General features: G+C 43.3%; 1 protein-coding gene and 1 long non-coding RNA gene across 2 annotated transcripts in view; both read left to right on the top strand.

Moving 5' to 3' along the window:
• Window positions 1-22,680, top strand: part of LOC139551013 (calsyntenin-2-like) — a 292,767-nt gene that overhangs the window by 256,153 nt on the left and 13,934 nt on the right. The window contains exons 9-10 of the mRNA XM_071362344.1: window positions 18,600-18,762; window positions 21,005-21,171. Of these exons, the coding sequence (XP_071218445.1) occupies window positions 18,600-18,762; window positions 21,005-21,171 (330 nt within the window). The remainder of the gene's footprint in view (window positions 1-18,599; window positions 18,763-21,004; window positions 21,172-22,680) is intronic.
• On the top strand, window positions 8,844-12,184 carry LOC139551014 (uncharacterized). The gene is made up of 2 exons (XR_011670178.1): window positions 8,844-8,919; window positions 9,841-12,184. It is a non-coding gene; the product is annotated as an uncharacterized lncRNA (long non-coding RNA).

Consider the following 22,680-nt stretch of genomic DNA (forward strand, 5'->3'; position numbering starts at 1 on the left):
GCAAACTTTATCATCAAAGTCTGGCATTCTCTGGATTTATGGTGCTTTCGAGACAACTGGGAACCCCGGAGAAAAAAGCAAGGTCAAATCATGATGTCGGTGATATTCAGGTTGGCGCTCTCGAAAGAGGCCCGAGTTCCCTAATTGTAATTCCGAGTTGGATGACTGTTCAAAACGTATTTTCCCAGTCAGAGGTCATTTTTTTCCCCCAGTTCCCAGTTGCCTTGAACTCACTGAAGTCTGAGATTTCCCAGTTGTTTTGAACTTGGCAGAAGTTAAGCTGGATTGACAGCATGGCCAATGTATTCAACCTTTTCTGGCCCATGGTGTTGCATGTGAATGTTAATCCTTTTAAGCTTGGAAAAAGAGACCCTTAAACCCAGACTTGGACCACACACCCTCTCCACTGATTCCTTCCAAAACACTCATTGTTTAATTTCTTGAACTTGTGTAATGAGCACCGATACGTTTTATCTATAAGTTATATTCATATAACAAGGATTGAAAAGGATCTGCCAGTAGATTGTCGACTTGATTCATGATGATGACCGCTTGTCTAGCTTGCTAGCTAAGATTTTGAAAGTATGATGCTGACATGGTCAGTCTAATCAAAGCTATGGTCGATGTAACGTGATTTGATGTCATTTTATCTTTGGCCAATGACCTTGAGCCTTATATGATGTATGGCAGCACCCAAGGGGCTTGAACTGTCCCCATGAGTGACAGAACACTGAGGCGATCATGGCGCAACTAGAGAAGATTATCTTACGCTCTGTATTTTCCGCTGGCTGTCCCACCACCACTGAAAGCACTGAGCTAGCCTGAAACACCTGCATTTTGGAGCTGCCTTACTCAAGAAAGCAAAAAAGACACCATGTTTTTATGCGGGTTTATTAACTTAATTATTTATTTATTTATTTATTTATTACATTGTTTGCAAAAGGATATTCAGAGACTTGTCCCGAATCCACTCCTGCGGTGTCTTGGATGTGTGCTTAGGGTCATGAACCTTCGCCTCGGTCTGAGGTCCTGAGTTCTCTGGAGCAGGTTTTTATGAAGGATCTCTCTGTACTTTGCTCTGATCACCTTTCCCTCGACCCTGACTAGTCTCCCTGCCGCTGAAAAATATCCCCACAGCATGATGCTGCCACCAAAATTCTTCACCGTAGGGATGGTATTGGCCAGTTGATGAGCGGTGCCTGGTTTCCTCCAGACGTGACGCTTGGCATTCAGGCCAAAGAGTTCAATCTTGGTTTCACCAGACCAGAGAATATTGTTTCTCATGGTCTGAGAGGCCTTTAGGTGCCTTTTGGCAAACTACAAGCGGGCTGTCATGTGCCTTTTACTGAGGAGTGGCTTCCGTCTGGCCACTCTACCATAAAAGCCTGATTGGTGGAGTGCTGCAAAGATGGTTGCCATTCTGGAATGTTCTCCCTTCTCCACAGAGGAACTCTGGAGCTCTGTCAGAGTGACAGAGCTCCAGAGTTTGCTCAGTTTGGCCGGGCGGCCAGCTCTAGGAAGAGTGTTGGTGGTTCCAAACTTCTTCCATTTAAGAATGATGGAGGCCACCTTGTTCTTGGGGACCTTCAATGCTGCAGAAATGTTTTGGTACCCTTCTCCAGATCTGTGCCGCGACACAAACCTGTCTCGGAGCGCTACGGACAATTCCCTCGACCTCATGGCTTGGTTTTTGCTGTTACATGCACTGTCAATTGTGGGACCTTATATAGACAAAATAATGTCCAATCAATTGAATTTACCCGAGGTGGATTCCAATCAAGTTGTAGAAACATCTCTTGGATGATCAATGGAAACAGGTGTCACGGCCGTTGTAACGAGGAGACCAAGGCGATGTATGCGTACATTCTTCTTTATTTAAGAATGAACACAGAACAAGTGAACAAAATAACAAAACGAACCGTGAAGCTAATATGAGTAGTGCATACAGGCGACTAAACATAGAACAAGAACCCACGAACACCAAAAGGAAAATGTCTACCTAAATATGATCCCCAATCAGAGACAATGATAAACAGCTGCCTCTGATTGGGAACCATATCAGGCCACCATAGACATACAAATACCTAGACCTACAAAAACCATAGACTTACAGAAAACCCTAGACAATACAAAAACTAACGTACCCACCCTAGTCACACCCTGACCTAAACAAAATATAAAGAAAACAGAGATATCTCAGGTCAAGGCATGACAGTACCCCCCTCCCCAAAGGTGCGGACTCCCGGCCGCAAACCTGAACCTATAGGGGAGGGTCCGGGTGGGCATCTACCCTCGGTGGCGGCTCCGGTTCTGGACGCAGGCCCCCCTCTTTATGCTGATCCCTCTGCCTTTGTAGACCCGGACCGCGGATCATCGCCGGAGGCTCCAGACTGCGGATCATCGCCGGAGGCCCCGGACTGCGGATCATCGCCGGAGGCCCCGGACTGGGAACCATTGCCGGAGGCCCCGGACTGGGAACCGTCGCCGGAGACCCCGGACTGGGAACCGTCGCCGGAGACCCCGGACTGGGGACCGTCGCCGGAGACCCCGGACTGGGGACCGTCGCCGGAGGAGGTTCCGGCTCTGGACTGGGAACTGTTGCCCGAAGCTCTGGACTGGGAACTGTTGCTGGAGACCCCGGACTGGGGACCGTCGCTGGAGGTTCCGGACTGTGGACCGTCGTTGGAGGTTCCGGACTGTGGACCGTCGTTGGAGGTTCCGGACTGGGCATCGCCGCCGGAGACCCCGGACTGGGGACCTTTGCCGGAAACCCCGGACTGGGGACCGTCGCCGGAAACCCCGGACTGGGGACCGTCGCCGGAGGCTCCGGACTGGGGACCGTCGTTGGAGGTTCCGGACTGTGGCCCGTCATAGGAGGTTCCGAACTGTGGCCCGTCATTGGAGGTTCCGGACTGTGGCACGTCGTTGGAGGTTCCGGACTGTGAAACGTCGCCGGAAGCTCTGGACTGGGAACTGTCGCCGGAAGCTCTGGACTGGGTACTGTCGCCGGAAGCTCTGGACTAGACACAGTCGACGGAAGCTCTGAACTGGGTACTGTCGCCGGAAGCTCTGGACTGGGAACTGTCGCCGGAAGCTCTGGACTGGGAACTGTCGCCGGAAGCTCTGGACTGTGGAAGCGCACTGGAAGCCTGATGCGTGGTGCCGGAACTGGTGGTACCGGGCTGAGGACACGCACCTCAGGGCGAGTGCGGGGAAGAGGCACAGGCCGTACTGCACTGTGGAAGCGCACTGGAGGCTTGATGCGTGGTGCCGGAACTGGTGGTACCGGGCTGATGACACGCATCTCAGGGCGAGTGCGGAGAGGAGGCACAGGACGTACTGGACTGTGGAAGCGCACTGGAGATCTGGAGCGTAGAGCTGGCACAATGCGTCCTGGCTGGATGCTCACTTGAGACAGGCAAGTGCGGGGCGCTAGCACAGGACGCACTGGGCTGTGCAGACGCACCGGAGACACAGTACGCAGAGCCGGCGCAGGATATCCTGGTCCAAGGAGGTATACTGGAGACCGTCCTGGCTGGATGCCCATTCTAGCCCGGCAAATGCGAGGAGCTGGAATAGAGCGCACCTGAGCTCAATTTCAAGTCTCATAGTAAAGGGTCTGAATACTTATGTAAATAAGGTATTTCTGTTTTATATTTGTAATAAATTTGCAAACATTTCTAAAAACCAGTTTTCTGTTTTAACGTTATTGGGTATTGTGTGTAGAATGATGATGAAATAAAAAGTATTTAATCCATTTTAGAATAAGGCTGTAACGTAACAAAAGGTGGAAAAAGTCAAGGGGTCTGAATACTTTCCGAATCCACTGTACAGTATGTTATTACTCACAAACACACACACACAAGTAAACAATCTCTGTATTTCTTACACACGTAGGCGCACACATATGTAAATTTTATTGGGGGGGTTCAGATGTTTTCGGTAAATGTACAGAGACTCTGCTGTCCTAGCTTCAGGGGGAAGCTGGTTCCACCATTGTGGTGCCAGGGACACGCGCGTACGTGCGTACGTACGTACGCACGCACGCACGCACGCACGCACGCACGCACGCACGCACGCACGCACGCACGCACGCACACACGCACGCACGCACGCACACACACACACACACACACACACACACACACACACACACACACACTTAGGCGCACACACACTTAGGCGCACACCCCTAAGGAATGCCGCGGAGCCTCAGACTGCTGGCTGCGATTATTGACATACTAATGGCTCTGCAGTGAAATGTTAATGCTGCTGCTTCCCACACTGATGTAGTTCAATAGTGTGTGCTGAGGATGTGAACTACCATATTAACTGGCCCAGTGGAGAAAGATAGGGAGAGATGCCTCTGGACTTATCCTGGCTCGGTCGAACAACGTATGGGTAACATGTGTTTTGTGTCTCTTTGGGAAAGGATATATCGCAAGCATCACATGGACAGTCAACGCAACAAGAATGAATATATTTTTGTTGACAGGATATATCACTTTTGACAGGATATTGTACTTTACACATTGTGAGGCGAGCTACTTCAGTGGAGATTATTCCATGTTTAGTGCACGTTTGATGTACAATACATGTACGATAAAGCGTTCAGTCATGTTTTGGCGCCTGTTCCCTCAAGTCAGTGGCTCACAATTACAACTGTAATAATTGAATGTGTCAGGTGATCTTTTATAGTCCTGTTGAGCTGTATGGAAGCCCCATGCCACCAGAATAAAATGTACACTACCACCCAGTCAAATGTACCTTTGCACCAAAACTCATTTTTTTTATATCACATTCCCTGCTGCACGCCACTTCAGAAATGTAACAACCCGGGAATGAAAATTGGACTCTAGAATGCCATCATTTGACACGATAGTCCACCATCTTGTATTTTACACTCCAGTCACCATCTTGTATTTTACACTCCAGTCACCATCTTGTATTTTACACTCCAGTCTACCATGTTGTATTTTATACTCCAGTCTACCATGGTGTATTTTATACTCCAGTCCACCATCTTGTATTTTACACTCCAGTCTACCATGTTGTATTTTATACTCCAGTTCACCATCTTGTATTTTACACTCCATGCGCTATCATTCGCCATACCGGAGGGAGAGGAAATGACTTAAGAGACTGTTACGCCATTTTACGCTCCCCACGAGGACCTGATCATTTATGAGATGATGATGTTTGTTTTTATTATCACATACACATAGTAGCCCGGTAGAGAGTGTGACAGTGGAGGCTGCCCTGGCCCCTGAATTCTACTCGACACCATCAGCCACTTCCGACAGTCTCATGCTTCAGTAGACTGTGTCGCTGTGTATGGAGCCCATGTAGCATAGACTCCTTATCAGGGAAAGGAAAGAGGGAGAGCTGTCACCTAATTTCATCCTCTTCTCCCTCCTCTATTGTGTCAGAGTCCAGTGTTGTATTCATCCAGAAATGCAGCTTTCACAGGAAGTGGGTGTGTCGTTTAAGACGAGAACCACTTTCCGCCAGTGCGTCGGAAATAAAATGGGTTGAATGGGTAGAACGGGCGTTCTGATTTGTCATGACTTTTTAACAGTCCATACTCTATGGTGGCACAGCACCATTTTCTATTGTTTTCAATGGGACACAACCCAATATATGCCTGATGAGTGAAAACAGCTCTCCGATAAAACTTAAAGGTGTTGAGGCAGATGATGATTTTCACTCCAACCTGCTCTTTATTTTCACGCTTGTCTTTTGTAAGCTCTGAAGGTCAAGATGCAATATGATGACACCAGACAGATTAAAAGTGAAACCAGAGCTGGAGAGAAAACAGATGTCAAATGTCTCTATGTCTCTATTGATACTTATACAGTGCCTACCCTACGTGCCTGTGTAAGGTTCTGTATTTATTTTCTTAGTCAACCTTGTGTTCTGTTTCGTTGTGTTCTTGAATGTAGCCCCGTCTTTCATTTTTGTTCATTGATTTCACCTGTGTTAGTTACTCACCTGGTCTCATCAGCTCCTTATTTACTTCAGTTCATTCTGTTTGTGCCTTTGTGAGGTATTGTTAGTTTTGACTCTACTAAGCCTTTTCCCAGCTCGTTTATGAGAACCAGTTATAGCCTTCAGTCCTAGTTTTGATTCACCTGCCTGTTTACCAACCTGTGTCCACGATTCATGCCTACTGAGAAGGTGAATAAACACCTGCCGTGCCCTGCGTGTTAATCTACACCTTTTTCTCCCTGAGGATTCATTACAGCGTGTGTACGTGTGTGCGGCTTGTACACCTCACTCACGTAACGCCAGCTAAACGAAAGTGCCATCTTATTCTGTCGGTTTAGTTAAGTCGAGCATGGATCACAGACATGAAGTGATGAGGTGATTACATATTCTGTCTTTGTTGTTGTCCTATGGATAATATCCTAGCTTTTGAGTTCTCAATCCGTGTATAGGAGATGCTTTCGTTTCTAGAGTTATCAAGGGAAGGATCTGTACTTCAACAAGTCATTCCAACAAGGACCACCATCAGTACATGTAACTGAGTCTCTGAGATTTGTTATTTATTTGACCTTTATTTAATTCGGCAAGTCAGATGACTGTGACACATAGGGCCAGATTTGTTTTTCTCCAGACATCTGTTTTTCCTATAGGATATGAACTATAGAGACCAGAACAAAAAGTCTAAATAAGGGCTAAGATAAGAGGGAATGTAAATTAATAGTGTTCCGTCATTTAGCTTTCTGTTTGGTGTTTTATGCCTGACAAACATTGCACCTAGTGCCAATTGCTTGGTGAACCTGTCCTATAGAGAGACGTTCAAAGGCCGGTAGAGAGACGGTAGTATTTTGAGACGGGGAGCTCAGAAGAGGGTGTGTGCAGTGAGGAGTGGCGTGGTATCTCCCTGGAGAGCGTAGTCACGGAGAGGAGCAACTGAGGATGGTGGTTCCCAGGAGACACCAGTCAGTTACACAGCGTGACAGCGACACTTGTTTGTGTGTGTGCGTGCGTCCGTGAACATGTAGGCATCTCTACAGATGTCGGATCTTAATTGAAAATCAGGGTATTTGATCCGTGAAAAGTAATTGAAGTTATGGTAGCCGATTTTAAAAAGTTCTACCGATCCAATATAATTATTCTGTGATTTCATTTCTGATCAGTTTTTATGAGAGATGCAGCCGCTTTCGTTTGTTTCCCTTCGTTTCAATTGATGGGTGTTGCGATAGTCTGTCGCATTTATTATGAGCTAGACAACATTGAATTTTGGCTTTAACCTGGTTTTCCATTGGTCAATGGAACACAGATTGGCGCACATTCTCAACCAATCTAATCTAACAATGTGGATATTCGTCAAATCCGTCATGATTGATGTATTGTAACGGGCCCACAATGTGGTTACTAATGTCCGATTTGGCTTTTTTTCGCTGCATAACATTTAGAAGTAGTCCCTCTTTAGGTTTAGAAAAAGTGACTGCTAAATGCTAACTCCTGTTCATGTAAGCTGGTAGCATAGCTAGCATAGAGAAATCAGTGGCGGTAGTCGTTTTGAACTGTAATGCAGTTGATTGGTGACGATGGCTTGAACATGTACAGTATTGGGGTTGACATCCAAACAAGCATTGTACTCAGATTTTTACCTCAACCTAGTGTGAAATACACATATAAACAATAGCCTAAATGTATGCTAATGAGGAGTGAGGAGGAGATCTGGGATATTTTCCATGGCTTTTCCATTGTTTTCGTCAAGTTCTATTGACCTCTTTACCGCATCTATACAAAAAGGGAACACCGTTTTTGGTGGATTTCTCATTTTAAAACCTGACACAATAACCCCTCGCTCATTCTTCAACATCTCAAATGGCGAGACTGACTAGCTACCACATGGACAGACTCCATTAGTGTGTTTGTGTTGGGAGCATTTAGTCAGGCAATGCCCATATTATTCTGACATAGTTTAGAATGTAAAAATAATGTGAATGTTAATGCATAATGCCAATGGGTAGGCTTATTAAAAAATGCAAGTGGTAATGCTTACTTTTTGTCTATAAGCTATTACAACAATTAACTATAAAATGTAGGTCCTTACAAATTACAATTAATTGCTGGAAAAAGTACTTGAAAGTACTTGAATTTGACTGTATGAACCCTGTATAGCAGGGCTCTCCAACCCTGTTCCTGGAGAGCTACTGTCCTGTAGATTTTCACTACAACCTTAATCGAGCACACCTGAATCTAATAATTAGCTAGTTGATAAACTGAATCAAGTTAGTCACAACTGGGGTTAGAGTGAAAACCTACAGGAGGGTAGCTCTCCTGGAACAGGGTTGGAGAGCCCTGCTGTATAGGCTACCTACTCAGCCCCGAAATGAAAGATAAATTCACCTGCTATTGAAATTATGCACACATCATTCGCCTGTACAGAATATAAAGGTCATTCCAGAATTGGAGTACATTTTCTGTCCCACCCATGAAATTAGAAATAATCCATGCCCAAAATACTAAAACATGCACTTGTGTAAATTATACTTGTCTTGAGACAAAAATGTAAATACAGTTGTAGAAAAAAAGTAGTTCCAAAATTATTTAAAATACCAAATGGCTCTCGAGCACCCCCTAAAATGGCATTTTTCTCTTGTCCCACCTTCTTGATGACCAACTTCCACATCAAATATAACAGTTCAAATACGTTTTAAATCTACTTTCTTTGGTATGATTTTGTTGATATATGTCTCTTGTAAGTGTTAAAACAATTTGCTTAATCATCAACGTATTTTAAATGATATTAATGATGCACTGAAGTTGTGTCCCACAACATGCACTCAGTCCTGTTACCAAAACCTATTTAGCCTGGCAGAGGAAGAGAAAAAACAGTGAGTCACATGACACAGAGGAAATGACATCATCAAGCCATTTGCTAACACCATGGGTAGACCAAAGGTAAGTCCTCTCTTCTATTTTTCATATTTTTCCAATCTTTTCGGCCTTGACTGAGTGTCACTCTAACCAACACAACCCTGTTACTCATTATCAGAATAAGACAAATTAATTTCAAAGTTCTGTTTTTATTTATATAACTAAGTTTGTCCTTGACAGTAACACTACATTCCACAGCTAGCATCTATTCCTGAGAAAAAGCTAACATTAGCATTGATTTACAACCCTGTCACTTGAAACCCTGTTACTATAATTCAAGTAACATGCTGATGAACAGAGGAGACAGCAGTACTTAGAAAAGGAGAAAGAGAAGTGGAGGAAAGACGTAGAAACAGGGAAGAAGAAAAGGCAAAAAGACTGCAGTGTTAGAGCACTCGTGCCCAGCGAAAAAAGTGGAGAGAGGCTCATAAGAGGAGTAATGCCAGGAAAAAGATACTTGAATGATTAAACACCCCTCCAGTCAGCCCTGATCCTCCAGTCAGCCCTGATCCTCCAGTCAGCCCTGATCCTCCAGTCAGACCAGAATATCCAGTCAGACCAGAATATCCAGTTTGCTCTCAACCTGGGACTTCAAGGTCAGAACAGAAGTTAAGGTTATTGAGGAATGCAAGTTAGTGTAAACACAGATCATGAGGATATATTTAAGTAAAGGAACTGTATCTGTACAATGAACAGTGAAATAGGCATCACTTTTACTTGATAGGTATAATATGTAATAATTACAAGGGTAACACTTTATATTAACCGTCATTAGTAAGTCATTTATATCTATGAATTACTGGGTAACTACCCTCAAATAAGTTGCTACTGTGAAATCAATAATGAAAGTATCCATATGGTTAGAGTTAATGGCTGGCGATGTCTATTTTGCTGCAGGTGAAATGGTTAAGTGACAATGTATTTATGTTTATATGTTTCTTTTAGGCAACGTGATCTTGGGAGAAGAAAAATGAGGTCGGCCAAAGCAAAATGAAACAGGGAGCTGCAGAAACTACAAGATCAGTTGAGGTGAAGTTGAACAGCGAGCAGAAAAATACAGAAAGCGGTTCCAATGATCGATAAAGGACCACCCACCTCCAAGATCCAACAAGTTGGTTTGGCAAATCTCGTGCACATCCCTAAGGAGAACCCTGTTGTTTCATACAGCAGTAGCTGAGGAATTACGCAACAAGTACACACATTCAAAGAGAGAGAGAGTGACGGACAAGTCATTGCAGGAATAGTCACCAGCAAAATCCTGAAGAAGTACAGGTTGCAGAGGTTGGCAGAGGAGGTTTATGGATTTTCAAGGAGGAGATGGACAAAACTGGCAAATGAAAACGTCTACAGGGACCAGAGGAAGAAGCACGAGGGGATTGCCGCCACGCTAAGATCAACTGTGATTATTTTTACGTGACGATGTCAGCAGGATCACAACTGGGGGAAAAAGCAAACAGTGACAGAAGAACATGCAAAAAAGATTAGTGGTGGATTCAATGAAGAACCTCCATTTGAAGTTCCTGTACGAGCATACCAATCTCCGTCTATCATACTCGCTGTTCCGCACACTTCACCCCTACTGGGTTGTGCATCTAACATTGGCAGATCGTGACACATGCATGTGCAAACAACATGAAGATCTAGGCTTTATTGCCAAAAAGCTACACCAGCTGCACATCATCTACACATCCAATTTGGAGAGCCTGACACATGCTATCACGTATGACACCACAAGCAAACAATGTACGTATGGAGAATGTGAGCAATGCAGCAGTAATACCTATACACTCAAAAGCCACTACAGAGCCACAGATTGTGTCTCCTACCTTCAGTGGGCCACTGTGGACAAAGAGCACAAAAATGATCCTGGAGCAGCCTCAAAGATCACTATGAAAAAATTATTTGAATGCCCAGAAGAGCTGGTGGGAACTTTTAAAAATTTTGCTCCAGAAGTTCAGGTGCCATCTCTATAACATCAGACAGCAATATGCTTTCTCACGGGCCCTGAAGCTGAACCTCCCTGCAAATGAATGTGCGTCCATATTGACTTCGCTGAGAGCTACGGCTGCAAGTACAAGCTGTCCATTTTGGTGCATCACACCATCAGGCCACTTTGCACACTGGGGTTTACTATGTGGGGGGGGGGGGGGGGGGACATCTGCCCCTACCTCCTTCTGCACTGTGTCGGCATCCAGATTGAAGGGACCACCTGCCATATGGCAACACCTCGAGCCCATCCTGAGGGAAATCCAAGAGAGATGCCCAGATGTGACAACCATCCATTTGGTCCCACCTGTACAAGCAGCGTGGTCATTTTGACCTCTTTTGTACTGACATTTTCAAGAAGGAGTTTACAAGAGGAACCTGGAACTACTTTGAAGCCAGTCATGGCAAAGGTGCCCCAGATGGTGTGGGTGGCACATTGAAGAGGAGGGCCGACAGGCTTGTCGGCCAAGGAGTTGATATCCCCACGGCATTGTCCCTGTACCAAGCTCTGAGTGAGGGACAATCGAAGGTGAAATTGTTTTACAAGCTGTGTAGGATTCAGTGAAAGAAAAGCCAGCTGACCTTCCAGCCGTGCCATCCACAATCAGGCTCCACCAGGTGGTCACTCTTTCACCTGGGAAAATTCTCTACCGTGACATCAGCTGCATGTGTTCTGCAACAGGGAATCTGGAGTGTGATTGCCAAAAAACAAAGTGCTTCAGCTTTAATGTCACAGACGACCACACAGAAGACTCCATACACAGCACTCCAGAAGAAGTGCAGTGACACAGTCCAGAGGTTGTGGGGAAATGGTGTGCCCTGGTGTACGACCACACCATTTACCCAGGGATCATCCAAGAGGTGAATAAGACCCACTGCCAGGTGAAATGTATGCATAGAGTGGAGGTAAACCCTTTTTTTTCTGGCCGTTGAGGGACGATCTCCTTTGGTATCCCTTTGAGGATGTGCTGACCCTCATTCCTCCCCCAAAGAACGTTACCTCACGCCACATGGGCATCGCAAGTGAGGTATGGGTTACTCTGGCCAGCCACTAAAATTAAATCTGAACATTATAACATCAGCTTTCTAAAATATTGATCAGTTCATGACTCTTTTTGATATGCTCATTCATTTTAATGCCAGGTTGTCGGCCTACTGTGATATGATATTTTTTTTAATGTTTGTCCATTGAATATTTGATCAGATCCAGTTTGTGGTCTTGTTGACATGTTTATTTTGAATCATTCCTACTCATCCTGTTGATCCTTTTTCAAAAAGATATATAAAATATTATTACACAACATTCCTGTGGTCCTGGGTATTTATTTGTCACATTTATGTCATGATCTACAATCAAATGTAATGTCATCTGTTCAACCCTGTTACTTTGCGTTATCCTGTTACTCTAATTTCAACCCTGTTACCATATCATTTTTATTAAAATAATCTTGAATGATTTTCTCAGCTCACGAGGGTTTAACCTATTGTGCTTTTAATAGTTTGAATGATTATATGCATGACGTATGAGGAAATATTTGAAAATAAATACTGAAATTAGTAGAAAATAAAACGTGTGGTTATTGAAAACTTGGGCAAGATATATTTCAAAAGTTTCTGAAATTAAATGAGTATTCAATGTGAATGTGACTTTCTTTACTTAATGGTAAAGGATTTATTAAACAATATTTTAAAATATACTTTTTTCAGGTTCCTGAGTATTCGTAACAGGGTTGCGCCAAGCATAGCACGCAACAAATCAACCATCACTTAAAAAGTACTTTTGATGCCTGAGCCTGATGAATCAAATTATTTGATGGTTTATTACCTGTTTTTCTTAAATACATAACAGAAAATTATAAAATAAAGGGTACATTTTTCAAAAGTGTTTTACTTTAATGCCTAAATTATCCTCCAATTCTGGAATGACCCAAAAATATTCCAGAACATTCATCCTGTTTACAATAAGGCACTAAAGTAAAACTGCAAAGAGATTGGCAAAGAAATTAACTTTATGTCCTGAATACAAAGTGTTATGTTTGGGGCAAATCTAACACAACACATCACTGAGTACAACTCTTCATATTTTCAAGCATGATGGTGACTGCATCATGTTATGGGTATGCTTGTCACCGGCAAGGTTCACCAAGAATGGTCCAGAGTTGAAAGCTTAACAAACATAGTCAGGTCTCTGCTTTTATAGAAAAAGTACAACCTCTTTTGTCTGTGGCAGTGTAGCGGATAACAAGGGCTGAACATAGTGTAAAAGGCGATTGGTTTGTCTGTGCAGAATAAAATAGGTTGATTGCACGAGGGCACAAACGTATACCTGCGTTTTGTCACAGTTCACACTATAATGTGCTCCTTCCTGCAAGGTTCCACACAGCTGACTTCCTGCAGATAGTAAACTCAGGGGATGTCTCACATGCTGCGGTCGCACCAAACGGATCTTAGCTATACGCCCAGTCTTATGACTATGTCACACAAAGACAAGTTTGTATCAGGTTAGAAAAAACAATAGCATATAACAAGATACTTTTTTAAGCAGGTAAACACGGGATAGCATGACCAATTATGTAATTTTCCAAATATACACTGAGTGTACAAAACATTAAGAACACCTTCCTAATATTGAGTTGCTCAGAACAGCCTCAATTCGTCGGGGCATGGACTCTACAAGGTGTCAAAAGCGTTCCACAGAGATGCTAGCCCATGTTGACTCCAATGCTTCCCACATTTGTGTCAAGTTGGCTGGATGTCCTTTGGGTGATGGACCATTCTTGATTCACACAGGAAACTGTTGAGCAGGAATAACCCAGCAGCGTTACAGTTCTTATTTTGAATGACACACGTCTCAATTGTCTCAAGACTTAAAAATCCTTATTTAACCTGTCTCCTCCCCTTCATCTACTCTGATTGAAGTGGATTTAACAAGGGACATCATTAAGGGATCATAGCTTTCACCTGGGTTCCCCTGGTCAGTCTGTGTCATGGAACGAGCAGGTGTTCTTAATGTTTTGTCCACTCAGTGTACACTGGAGTTGCTTACCAAGATGACATTGAATGTTCCTGAGTGGCCTAGTGACAGTTTTGACTGGCTGTCTAGCAATGATCAACAACCAACTTGACAAAGCTTGAAGAATGTTTTCAAGAATACTATGCAAATGTTGTACAATCCAGATGTTGTACAATTTGAGCAGACACATGCACATCTGTGGCCTGCTGGAGGTCAATTTGCAGGGCTCTGGCAGTGCTCCTCCTTGCACAAAGGCGGAGGTAGCGGTCCTGCTGCTGGGTTGTTGCCCTCCTACGGCCTCCTCCACGTCTCCTGATGTACTGGCCTGTCTCCTGGTAGCGCCTCCATGCTCTGGACACTACGCTGACAGACACAGCAAACCTTCTTGCCACAGCTCGCATTGATGTGCCATCCTGGATGAGCTGCACTACCTGAGCCACTTGTGTGGGTTGTAGACTCCGTCTCATGCTACCACTAGAGTGAGAGCACCGCCAGCATTCAAAAGTGACCAAAACATCAGCCAGGAAGCATAGGAACTGAGAAGTGGTCTGTGGTCACCACCTGCAGAATCACTCCTTTATTGGGGGTGTCTTACTAATTGCCTATAATTTCCACCTTTTGTCTATTCCATTTGCACAACAGCATGTGAAATTTATTGTCAATCAGTGTTGCTTCCTAAGTGGACAGTTTGATTTCACAGAAGTGTGATTGACTTGGAGTTACATTGTGTTGTTTAAGTGTTCCCTTTATTTTTTTGAGCAGTGTAGTTTATACTGTAGATCAAAAAAATCATGGGCAGTGTTTTTTGCGTAGTTTTCTACCTCGCTATTGTCCTTTTCATCTTGTCTTTACATCTGATTATTATAGGCAATTAATGTTCATAGGCCACAGTAGGCTATAGTTTAGGTGTTGTTGTGTATGGCTGCAATACAGATAGATTTTTGTACATTTGAATGTTGCAGTAATAGGACCTAGGCCTAGCGTTTGAGCAAGCGAGAGAGAAAATTATTTTGATAGCATGCCTGATCCCAATGACTCGACTGCCCCCACATGGAGAGAAAAATAACTGCTCATTTTCAGAGAATTTATCTAAATCACGAAGCTCATTCGAATTTCCTGATGCAGCAGGAAAACTATCTGCGATTAAAGAGTGATCAAGTTAAGGTCCGACATCTGTATGTAGGCATACGAGCACAATTATGGCCACGTGGATTATGTATCATTGTTTAACGACAGCGAGGAACCTCATACGGTATTACTCACCCTGATTTAAAAAATACAAAAAAACATTTAAAATTATGCCTCAAGTTTGTGAGCATGAAAGGCTTCCTGAGTGTGCGAGGCATCAGGGAAGGAGTTAGCCATTCCTGCCTGCATTGTGCACTGAGGGGAGAGGTTGTTCATGGCTCACTGGTAATCAGTAGCAGCATGAGAGTGCATTACTTGAATGATAAACCCCTCAGAGCACTAGGGAGACATCTACAAACACACTGTTAGACTGTTTGACAGCAATCTCCCTCCGTATAGTTCATATAATAGAATGAAGTTACCCCTCAACTTCTGATCTAAGGCAATGTCTGTGTTGTACTTCCTAATGATAATGGGTTGATCCTAGCTTTGTGCTTGGGGGCTTCTATCCAGAGCAGTGTGAACTACTAGACATTTCCAATCATATAGTACTGCTATTTGACAGTTATCTCCCTCCACAATAGAGCTCAGCCATGTAACTCAATCTCCCTTTAACCTCTAATCCAAGGTCAGTTTTGCGATGTACCCCCTGACAGTTACATCTCCCAGTTGGGGAGTTGAAAGCTGATCCAAGATCAGCGATCTAGGCCAACTTCTCCCTGGAACTGTCTCAGCACTAGATACTCACCAGGGGGGGAACAGAACACTATTATAAGAGCTGAGCTGGGTCAATTTTCTTTCGATTGGCTGGCGCTTGACGGACTGCTGGGCTGGATTTGACAAGCTTTGATTCTGCTCCTGGGGAGACTGAACCACCAAAGGTGAGCGAGTGTTTTAGGCTTGATGAAAAAGTTTTGTGACGGTCCCCTGACTCGACGCTCGTAAATCCATGTTCCCTTAATGAGCGACTCATTAAGGTTATACTTAATTAATTACCCTGAAACAGACAACAAATGATCAAGAGGGGAGCGGGATGAATCTGAATTAAGTTTAATGTGTTTTTCATTACCGAGCGTGGGAGGGAGACTGCCAAACAAGCGTTATTGGATTTGGGCTTCATGATAACCGCAAGTAGTTAATTCATGAAATATTGTCCACAGTGATATGAAAGATAGTAAAGTGTGAAACCCAGGTGCATTATTATGATATTGCAATGAATTTGTGGGGCTAAACTAAGGACTCACAAACATCAGTTCCCAAGGCAAGTGCACTAACCACAGTCCCCATAGATGTGACCAACTTTGAAGCGCTTGCACCATGTCTATTGGCTGGTTTGTTACAGTATTATATATTATTGAATCCAATGAAGTATACGTGTGTGAATGTGATTATCATTCACACAAGCCCAAAAAATCGGGCCAAATCAGTGGGTGATGTTCCCCTTTAAAATGGCTTCCCAGTATCTGGGTAATTTTCACCCTGTTACAGCTACTTCTAGTAAAACATCCACCCAAATCAATTGTGTTCCTGGATCCTTTCACAGCATTATACGGCTGCGTTGAGACAATGACTTATCAACGACCCAAGCCCAGCTTAGTTAATCCCTACCATTGTGTCGCTGAGTTGTCATAATGCCTCAGCATATGTACATTACACCAGGGGCGTTGGAAGACACAATGTTAGTAACCTAATGTATGTCCCTCTTCCTGCCCTGGATGCCTCTGCTGATCCCACAGCTATTGTATGCAGTAATCATGTGCCTATGGACCAGAGTTATACTGTTAGCACTGAGGCGGTGTGCCCTAGTAGGAAGTCCACTGTGTACAGCTCACCCTGCACTAACATAAATAACATGAGCATGTCTACTTCTGCTAAGCTTCCCAGTAAACCAATGAAAACAATCAAGCATCACAGAAAAGTGCTAAAAACAGCCCACATTAACATATGTAGCTTAAGAAACAAGGTTCATGAATTCAATCATTTGCTAGTAACAGATGACATTCACGTAGATAAACTCACTTAGATAATACCTTTGATAATACAGTGGTAGCAATAAATGGTTATAACATCTACAGAAAAGACAGAAATGACAAAGGTGGAGGTGTTGCCGTTTATATTCAGAACCACCTTCCTGTTGAGCTTAGAGAGGATCTCATGTTAAATACTGTTGAAGTAATATGGCTACAGGTTCAGCTGCCTCACCTAAAGCCCATTCTTGTGGGAAGCTGCAATAGACCACCAAGTGCTGACAGTCGGTTTCTGGATAACATGTGTGAAATGCTTGATAATGTATGCGATATCAACAGAGAGGTATATTTTCTGGGTGATTTAAATATTGACTGGTTTTCATGAGTCTGCCCACTCAAGAGAAAGCTTACAACTGTAACTAGTGCCTGCAACCTGGTTCAGGTTATCAGTCAACCTACCAAGGTAGTTACAAACAGCACAGGAATGAAATCATCAACATGTATTGATCACAGTTTTACTAATGTTGCAGAAATGTAGCGATCACAATACAGTAGCCATTTCTAGGAAAACCAAAGTTCCAGAGGCTGGGCCTAAAATAGGGAATAAGAGGTCTTACAATACGTTTTGTAGTGATTCCTATGTTGTTGATGTAAAGAATATTTTCTGGTCTGTGGTGTGTAACGAAGAGCAACCAGACGCTGCACTTGACACATTTATGAAATTCCTTATCCCAGTCACTAACTTTAGAAAAGTCAGCTCCGTCATTCACTGTGGCAAGATTGTGGCAACATTAGCAAACTTTCCAGCAACAAATGCTGACACTAGACATCCAAGTATACAGTGCATTCAGAAAGTATTCAGACCCCTTGACTTTTCCACATTTTGTTACGGTTACAGCCTTATTCTAAAATTGATCAAATCATTTTTTCCCCTCATCAATCTACACATAATACCCCATTATGACAAAGCGAAAACAGGTTTTTAGACATTTTGGCGTAACCCTGGATTGTAAACTGTCATCGGCAAAACATATTGATACAACATTAGCTAATGGGGAGAAGTCTGTAAAGAATACAGGCCTGCTCTGCCTTCATAACAGCACTATCAACAAGGCAGGTCCATCAGGCCCTAGTATTGACGCACCTGGACTACTGTTCAGTCGGAGTTAGGAAAATTGCACAGCAGGGCAGCACGGCGGCTCATGCAAGCCATACATTTGATTATTTTTTTTAACAGATAGAAATACACCTTATGGAACAGCGGGGACTGTGAAGAGACACACACACACACACACACACATACTATATGCACTATACACACACGTACACATGGATTTTGTGTTGTAGATATGTGGTAGTAGAGTAGTGGCCTGAGAGCACACACTTAATGTGTTGTGAAATCTGTTGTGAATGTATTGTAATGTTTTTTTTAATTGTATAACTGCCTTAACTTTGCTGGACCCCAGGAAGAGTAGCTGCTGCGTTGGCTGCAGCTAATGGGGATCCATAATAAACACAAATACTGTGCTTAATTAACTTCTCAACAAACCCAGAGCTACACAGCTCATTGGTTTAACTCAATGCTAACAGCATGTCCCTATGTCTTACAGATCTGTGATAAGGAGTGGCACTACTACGTGATCAACGTGGAGTTCCCTGCCGTGATGCTCTTCGTAGATGGCGTAACCTACGAACCCTACCTGGTGACCGACGATTGGCCCATCCATCCCTCATCAATTGACACCCAGCTGACTGTGGGTGCCTGCTGGCAAGGTCATTATAGACTCCTGTATAGGGTCCGGTGTCCATACCCACTCTTTGTGACTCTGAGGCTGTCCTAAAATGCACAGCGTACCTATAGAATTTCTGTATTTTTTACTGTAAAATAAGGGGAGGGAAGGAACAGGGGGGAGAAGTCACATCATTTTCCTTTGATTTAGACATGTTTCCTCACAGCACAAGAATAAATCATGTGGTTTTCCGTATCCCAGAAACAACTGCTTATTGGTTTCAATTGACTCGGACTTTAGGTAGTCACGTAGTATTTTATGTTTCAGAATGCCTTGCCTGTTACCATAGGGATGAGTCAGTTTCCCTTATCCAGTCCAGGACAGTGATTAAACACTCCCAAACTTAAGACTAAGAATGCTTGTAGCAGGAGCACAGACAGAGAGAGAGAGAGAGAGAGAGAGAGAGAGAGAGAGAGAGAGAGATAAAGAGAGAGAGAGAGATACAGAGCGAGAAAGAGAGAGAGAGAGAGAGAGGCTCAAGAGGCTCAAGCTTGGAGACATCAAACAGGAAACACAGGCTGTCAATTCCAGCCGCTTGAAAAGAGGGGACTAATGAATCCATTTGAATGAAGAAGCACTACTTAACATCGCTTTTATGATCAAAATAATAATTATATAAATGTGTTAGCTGGGGGACAGATGGATACAGCTGAATCGCATGAGCCACACTCGAGGTCCAACGTCAACTGCATTTCGGTGTCATTTTAATTTATTTTCATCCGGCTCCTGGTTGCAGTTCTCTTTTTTTCTCTTGTCCCTCTCTCTTTCCATGAATCTGTGATTGTGTGAGAAAGCCCTGAAGAAGGGATTAAGCCAGCCTGAATGGAGTACAAGTTCTCTGGCTATTACATCCCAATGAAGCTGCTCTAAGCTTCACTAAGCTGCAACTGATAACTTTGCAGACCATTAGTGAACAGGATTGCCTTTCTCTCATTCCCCCCCCCCCCTCCCAACCACCCTGCACGCAATCAACAACGTAATGAAGAGACACAAGGAATGAAAGGCACCAGACCTGACCTTAGCTCGTCCAAAGCAAAACAAGACGTGTGACTTGTGACGAGAACAACAGAATATGGTTTGTTTTGTCCATTTTCATGAGGAAACCATTTATTGAGATTCCATAAGAAGAGCACCGTTCAGAGCAGAGTAGACAAGCAGTTTTTCTGTGTAATGTCACTACTGGGGAAGTTTAGGGCAGACCGACTCTGGCTGGCCTCAGGCCTACTGCGATAGGAGCCTCTTAACCATAAACAAAATCCTGAACCTTCTCTAATTTCCTAATACAACTTGTTCAAACAATCCATTTGAACTTAATTGCTATCTTTCTTACTGTAGGTGTAAATATTATGCAGCCAGGTGTGTAAAAATAGCATATGTTAGCACTGAAGCCTAAACGCTAAATGTCTTCTTGTTCAAATTCTCCTCTTTGGGGGGACGAGACCGAAATAAGCCTGAAAACACACTCTCTCGCTCTGGGCTTCGGTGCCACAACACTTAATTGATAACATCTGTCTGGGAAAATATAAAATAACAAAAAAATCATGCTGGTGCAGGCGGCGGCGAGAACACTTGAGTATGTCAGCAAGAGACACGGCTCGGGACCGTTAACGACTAGCAAACTGCCAGCACCATCTGCCAGTGAATCAAAGAAGAAAAACACACACTTGCCTCAAAAAGACGACGCTAGTTTTTTTTATTGAAGGCCTAGTGTCCCTCTGCTCTGAGCTCAAATCTACCTCAGATTGGACATTTTATTTTGTTGTTTTGAAAGTCACTTTTAAAAAAGAGTGGGGAGAGCAGATGGAAGCTGATAAACAAAACGGGTTATCATTTCCATAGTCACGCTACTGTCTTCATTTCACAATCCTGTTTCAGTTGGTATTTACTTGATGTTTCGGCTTACTAGTAAGTGATGCGAAAACAAAGGTAACTGTGTTAGCCATTGTGTAAATAGCTTAGTCTTGTTGAAAGGTAAGTTATATCGGTTCATCTCTTTTACTATAGTGTTATTTCTAGCTTCATCTAAGTAAATAAAGTAAAATACTGTAAAATTAAGAATTACCAAAGCATGTTCCTACTATTATAATAGAGGCATGCTCCATATTGCTTTCATTGCACTGTGCTTTCAGAACAGATTAAGGAGAAGACAATCATTGTCCACCACTTGACTGTACAATATTGCACCTTTGAACTGAACAAAAAAACCTTCCTCTTGTCCTCCCTAGGTGGTGAGGTGTCCACCCCGCGGTTCACCCAGTACTTCCGGGGAAGTCTGACAGGTCTGACCATCCGGCCAGGCAAGATAGAGACCCAGAAGGTCATCTCCTGTCTACAGGCCTGTAAGGAAGGACTGGACATCAACTCACTGGAGAGCCTGGGCAAGGATATCAAGGTGAGTCACTGGGGCAAACACACACAGATACACCATACAGTACCAGTCAAAGGTTTGGACACACCTACACATTCAAGGGTTTTTCTTTATTTTAGTATTTTCTACATTGTAGAATAATTGGGAAGATATCAAAACTATGAAATAACACATATGGAATCATGTAGTAACCAAAAAAGGGTTAAACAAATCCAAATATATTTTATATTTTATATTCTTCAAAGTAGCCACCCTTTGCCTTGATGACAGCTTTGCACACTCTTGGCTCTCTTATAAAGGTGCATTTTTATGGTGAAAATGATCTTCCCCAAACTTCATGCGCTGCTTATGTGTGCCAGTTAGGCTCTACACCGGTTATAAAGCGGATTAATGTGCTTCATTTTAAGAAGTTATTTGGCCACTTTAGTTGTGATACAAAGCTTATCAAAACAAATAGGCCTATGGGCTGGGAAGGATACATGAGGTGTGCAACTATGATTTGAAAAAGTCGTGTGTGCTGTTTCTTACCTTAATGCTCAAACTGGGCGACATTCACAAGTGGTAATAAATCATTCACAAGTGATAGGCTAATATTGTCACTCATCAAACTATTCTTAATTTAATATTGTCTTTACATATACTCAATAATATATGTGTGGTATTAGTTTTGATTTAGAAATTGACCATTATCATGCGACTGTCTCGGAACATGGGCATGCGGGGGAAAAAACATGTAATCTATGCACTTAAATAGCGAATGGAGGATGCTTTTCCCATGGTTCATTTTCATGCCAGCCAGGTAGGCTACACTCCTGTTGAAAGTGAAACAAAATGTTCATGTTAGGAAAGTTGATGAATAAATATAGTAGGCCTAGCCTATAGAAAGCTGATGGGATCCTCCTGTTTTTATTAGAGGCCATCAAAACTCTGTTTTCTCTGCATTTGCATAGCCAATGTCACGGATCCCTCTGGAACTTTCATTGCGCACACCTGGTCCCTATTACCACTGATTGTATTTGTATATATGTGCCCTTTGTTCTCCATGGTGCTGTCGATTATTGTTACTATTTCCGTTGGTGCGTGTGAGTACCTGTGCTGTGTGTTTTGGGCTTTTGTGCCCTTGTGGATTGCACAGATGATTACGGGTCTCGTCACGTGTGTTAATCATTGTGCGCGTGTGTTACTTATTCAAGGTACCCCTCGCTCTTTTGTTTGGGTTTCAACCCTGTGTTTTTGTTACGTGTTTGTTTGGTCTTCGTCCCCGTGCCTTTACACGGCACGCCGTAATTTGGGTAAAATAAAAAAAACTATTACACATTCCTGCGCCTGTCTCCCGATCCTTCATGCCAATGTGACAGCCTATAGAAATGTTGCACAACATGAGCTCATGGTGTGACAGAAAAATTATGTATTCACCTTATTTGTTGGATATGTAACAATTATTTACATAAACAGAGAGATATTTCTGTCCTGCTAATTCTGAGTTTTATGGCGTCCACTCTAGCTTCCTGGTGATAAAACCTACAGCTGGCA

This window comes from Salvelinus alpinus, chromosome 23 (genome assembly GCF_045679555.1).
Source record: "Salvelinus alpinus chromosome 23, SLU_Salpinus.1, whole genome shotgun sequence".
NCBI lineage: Eukaryota > Metazoa > Chordata > Actinopteri > Salmoniformes > Salmonidae > Salvelinus > Salvelinus alpinus.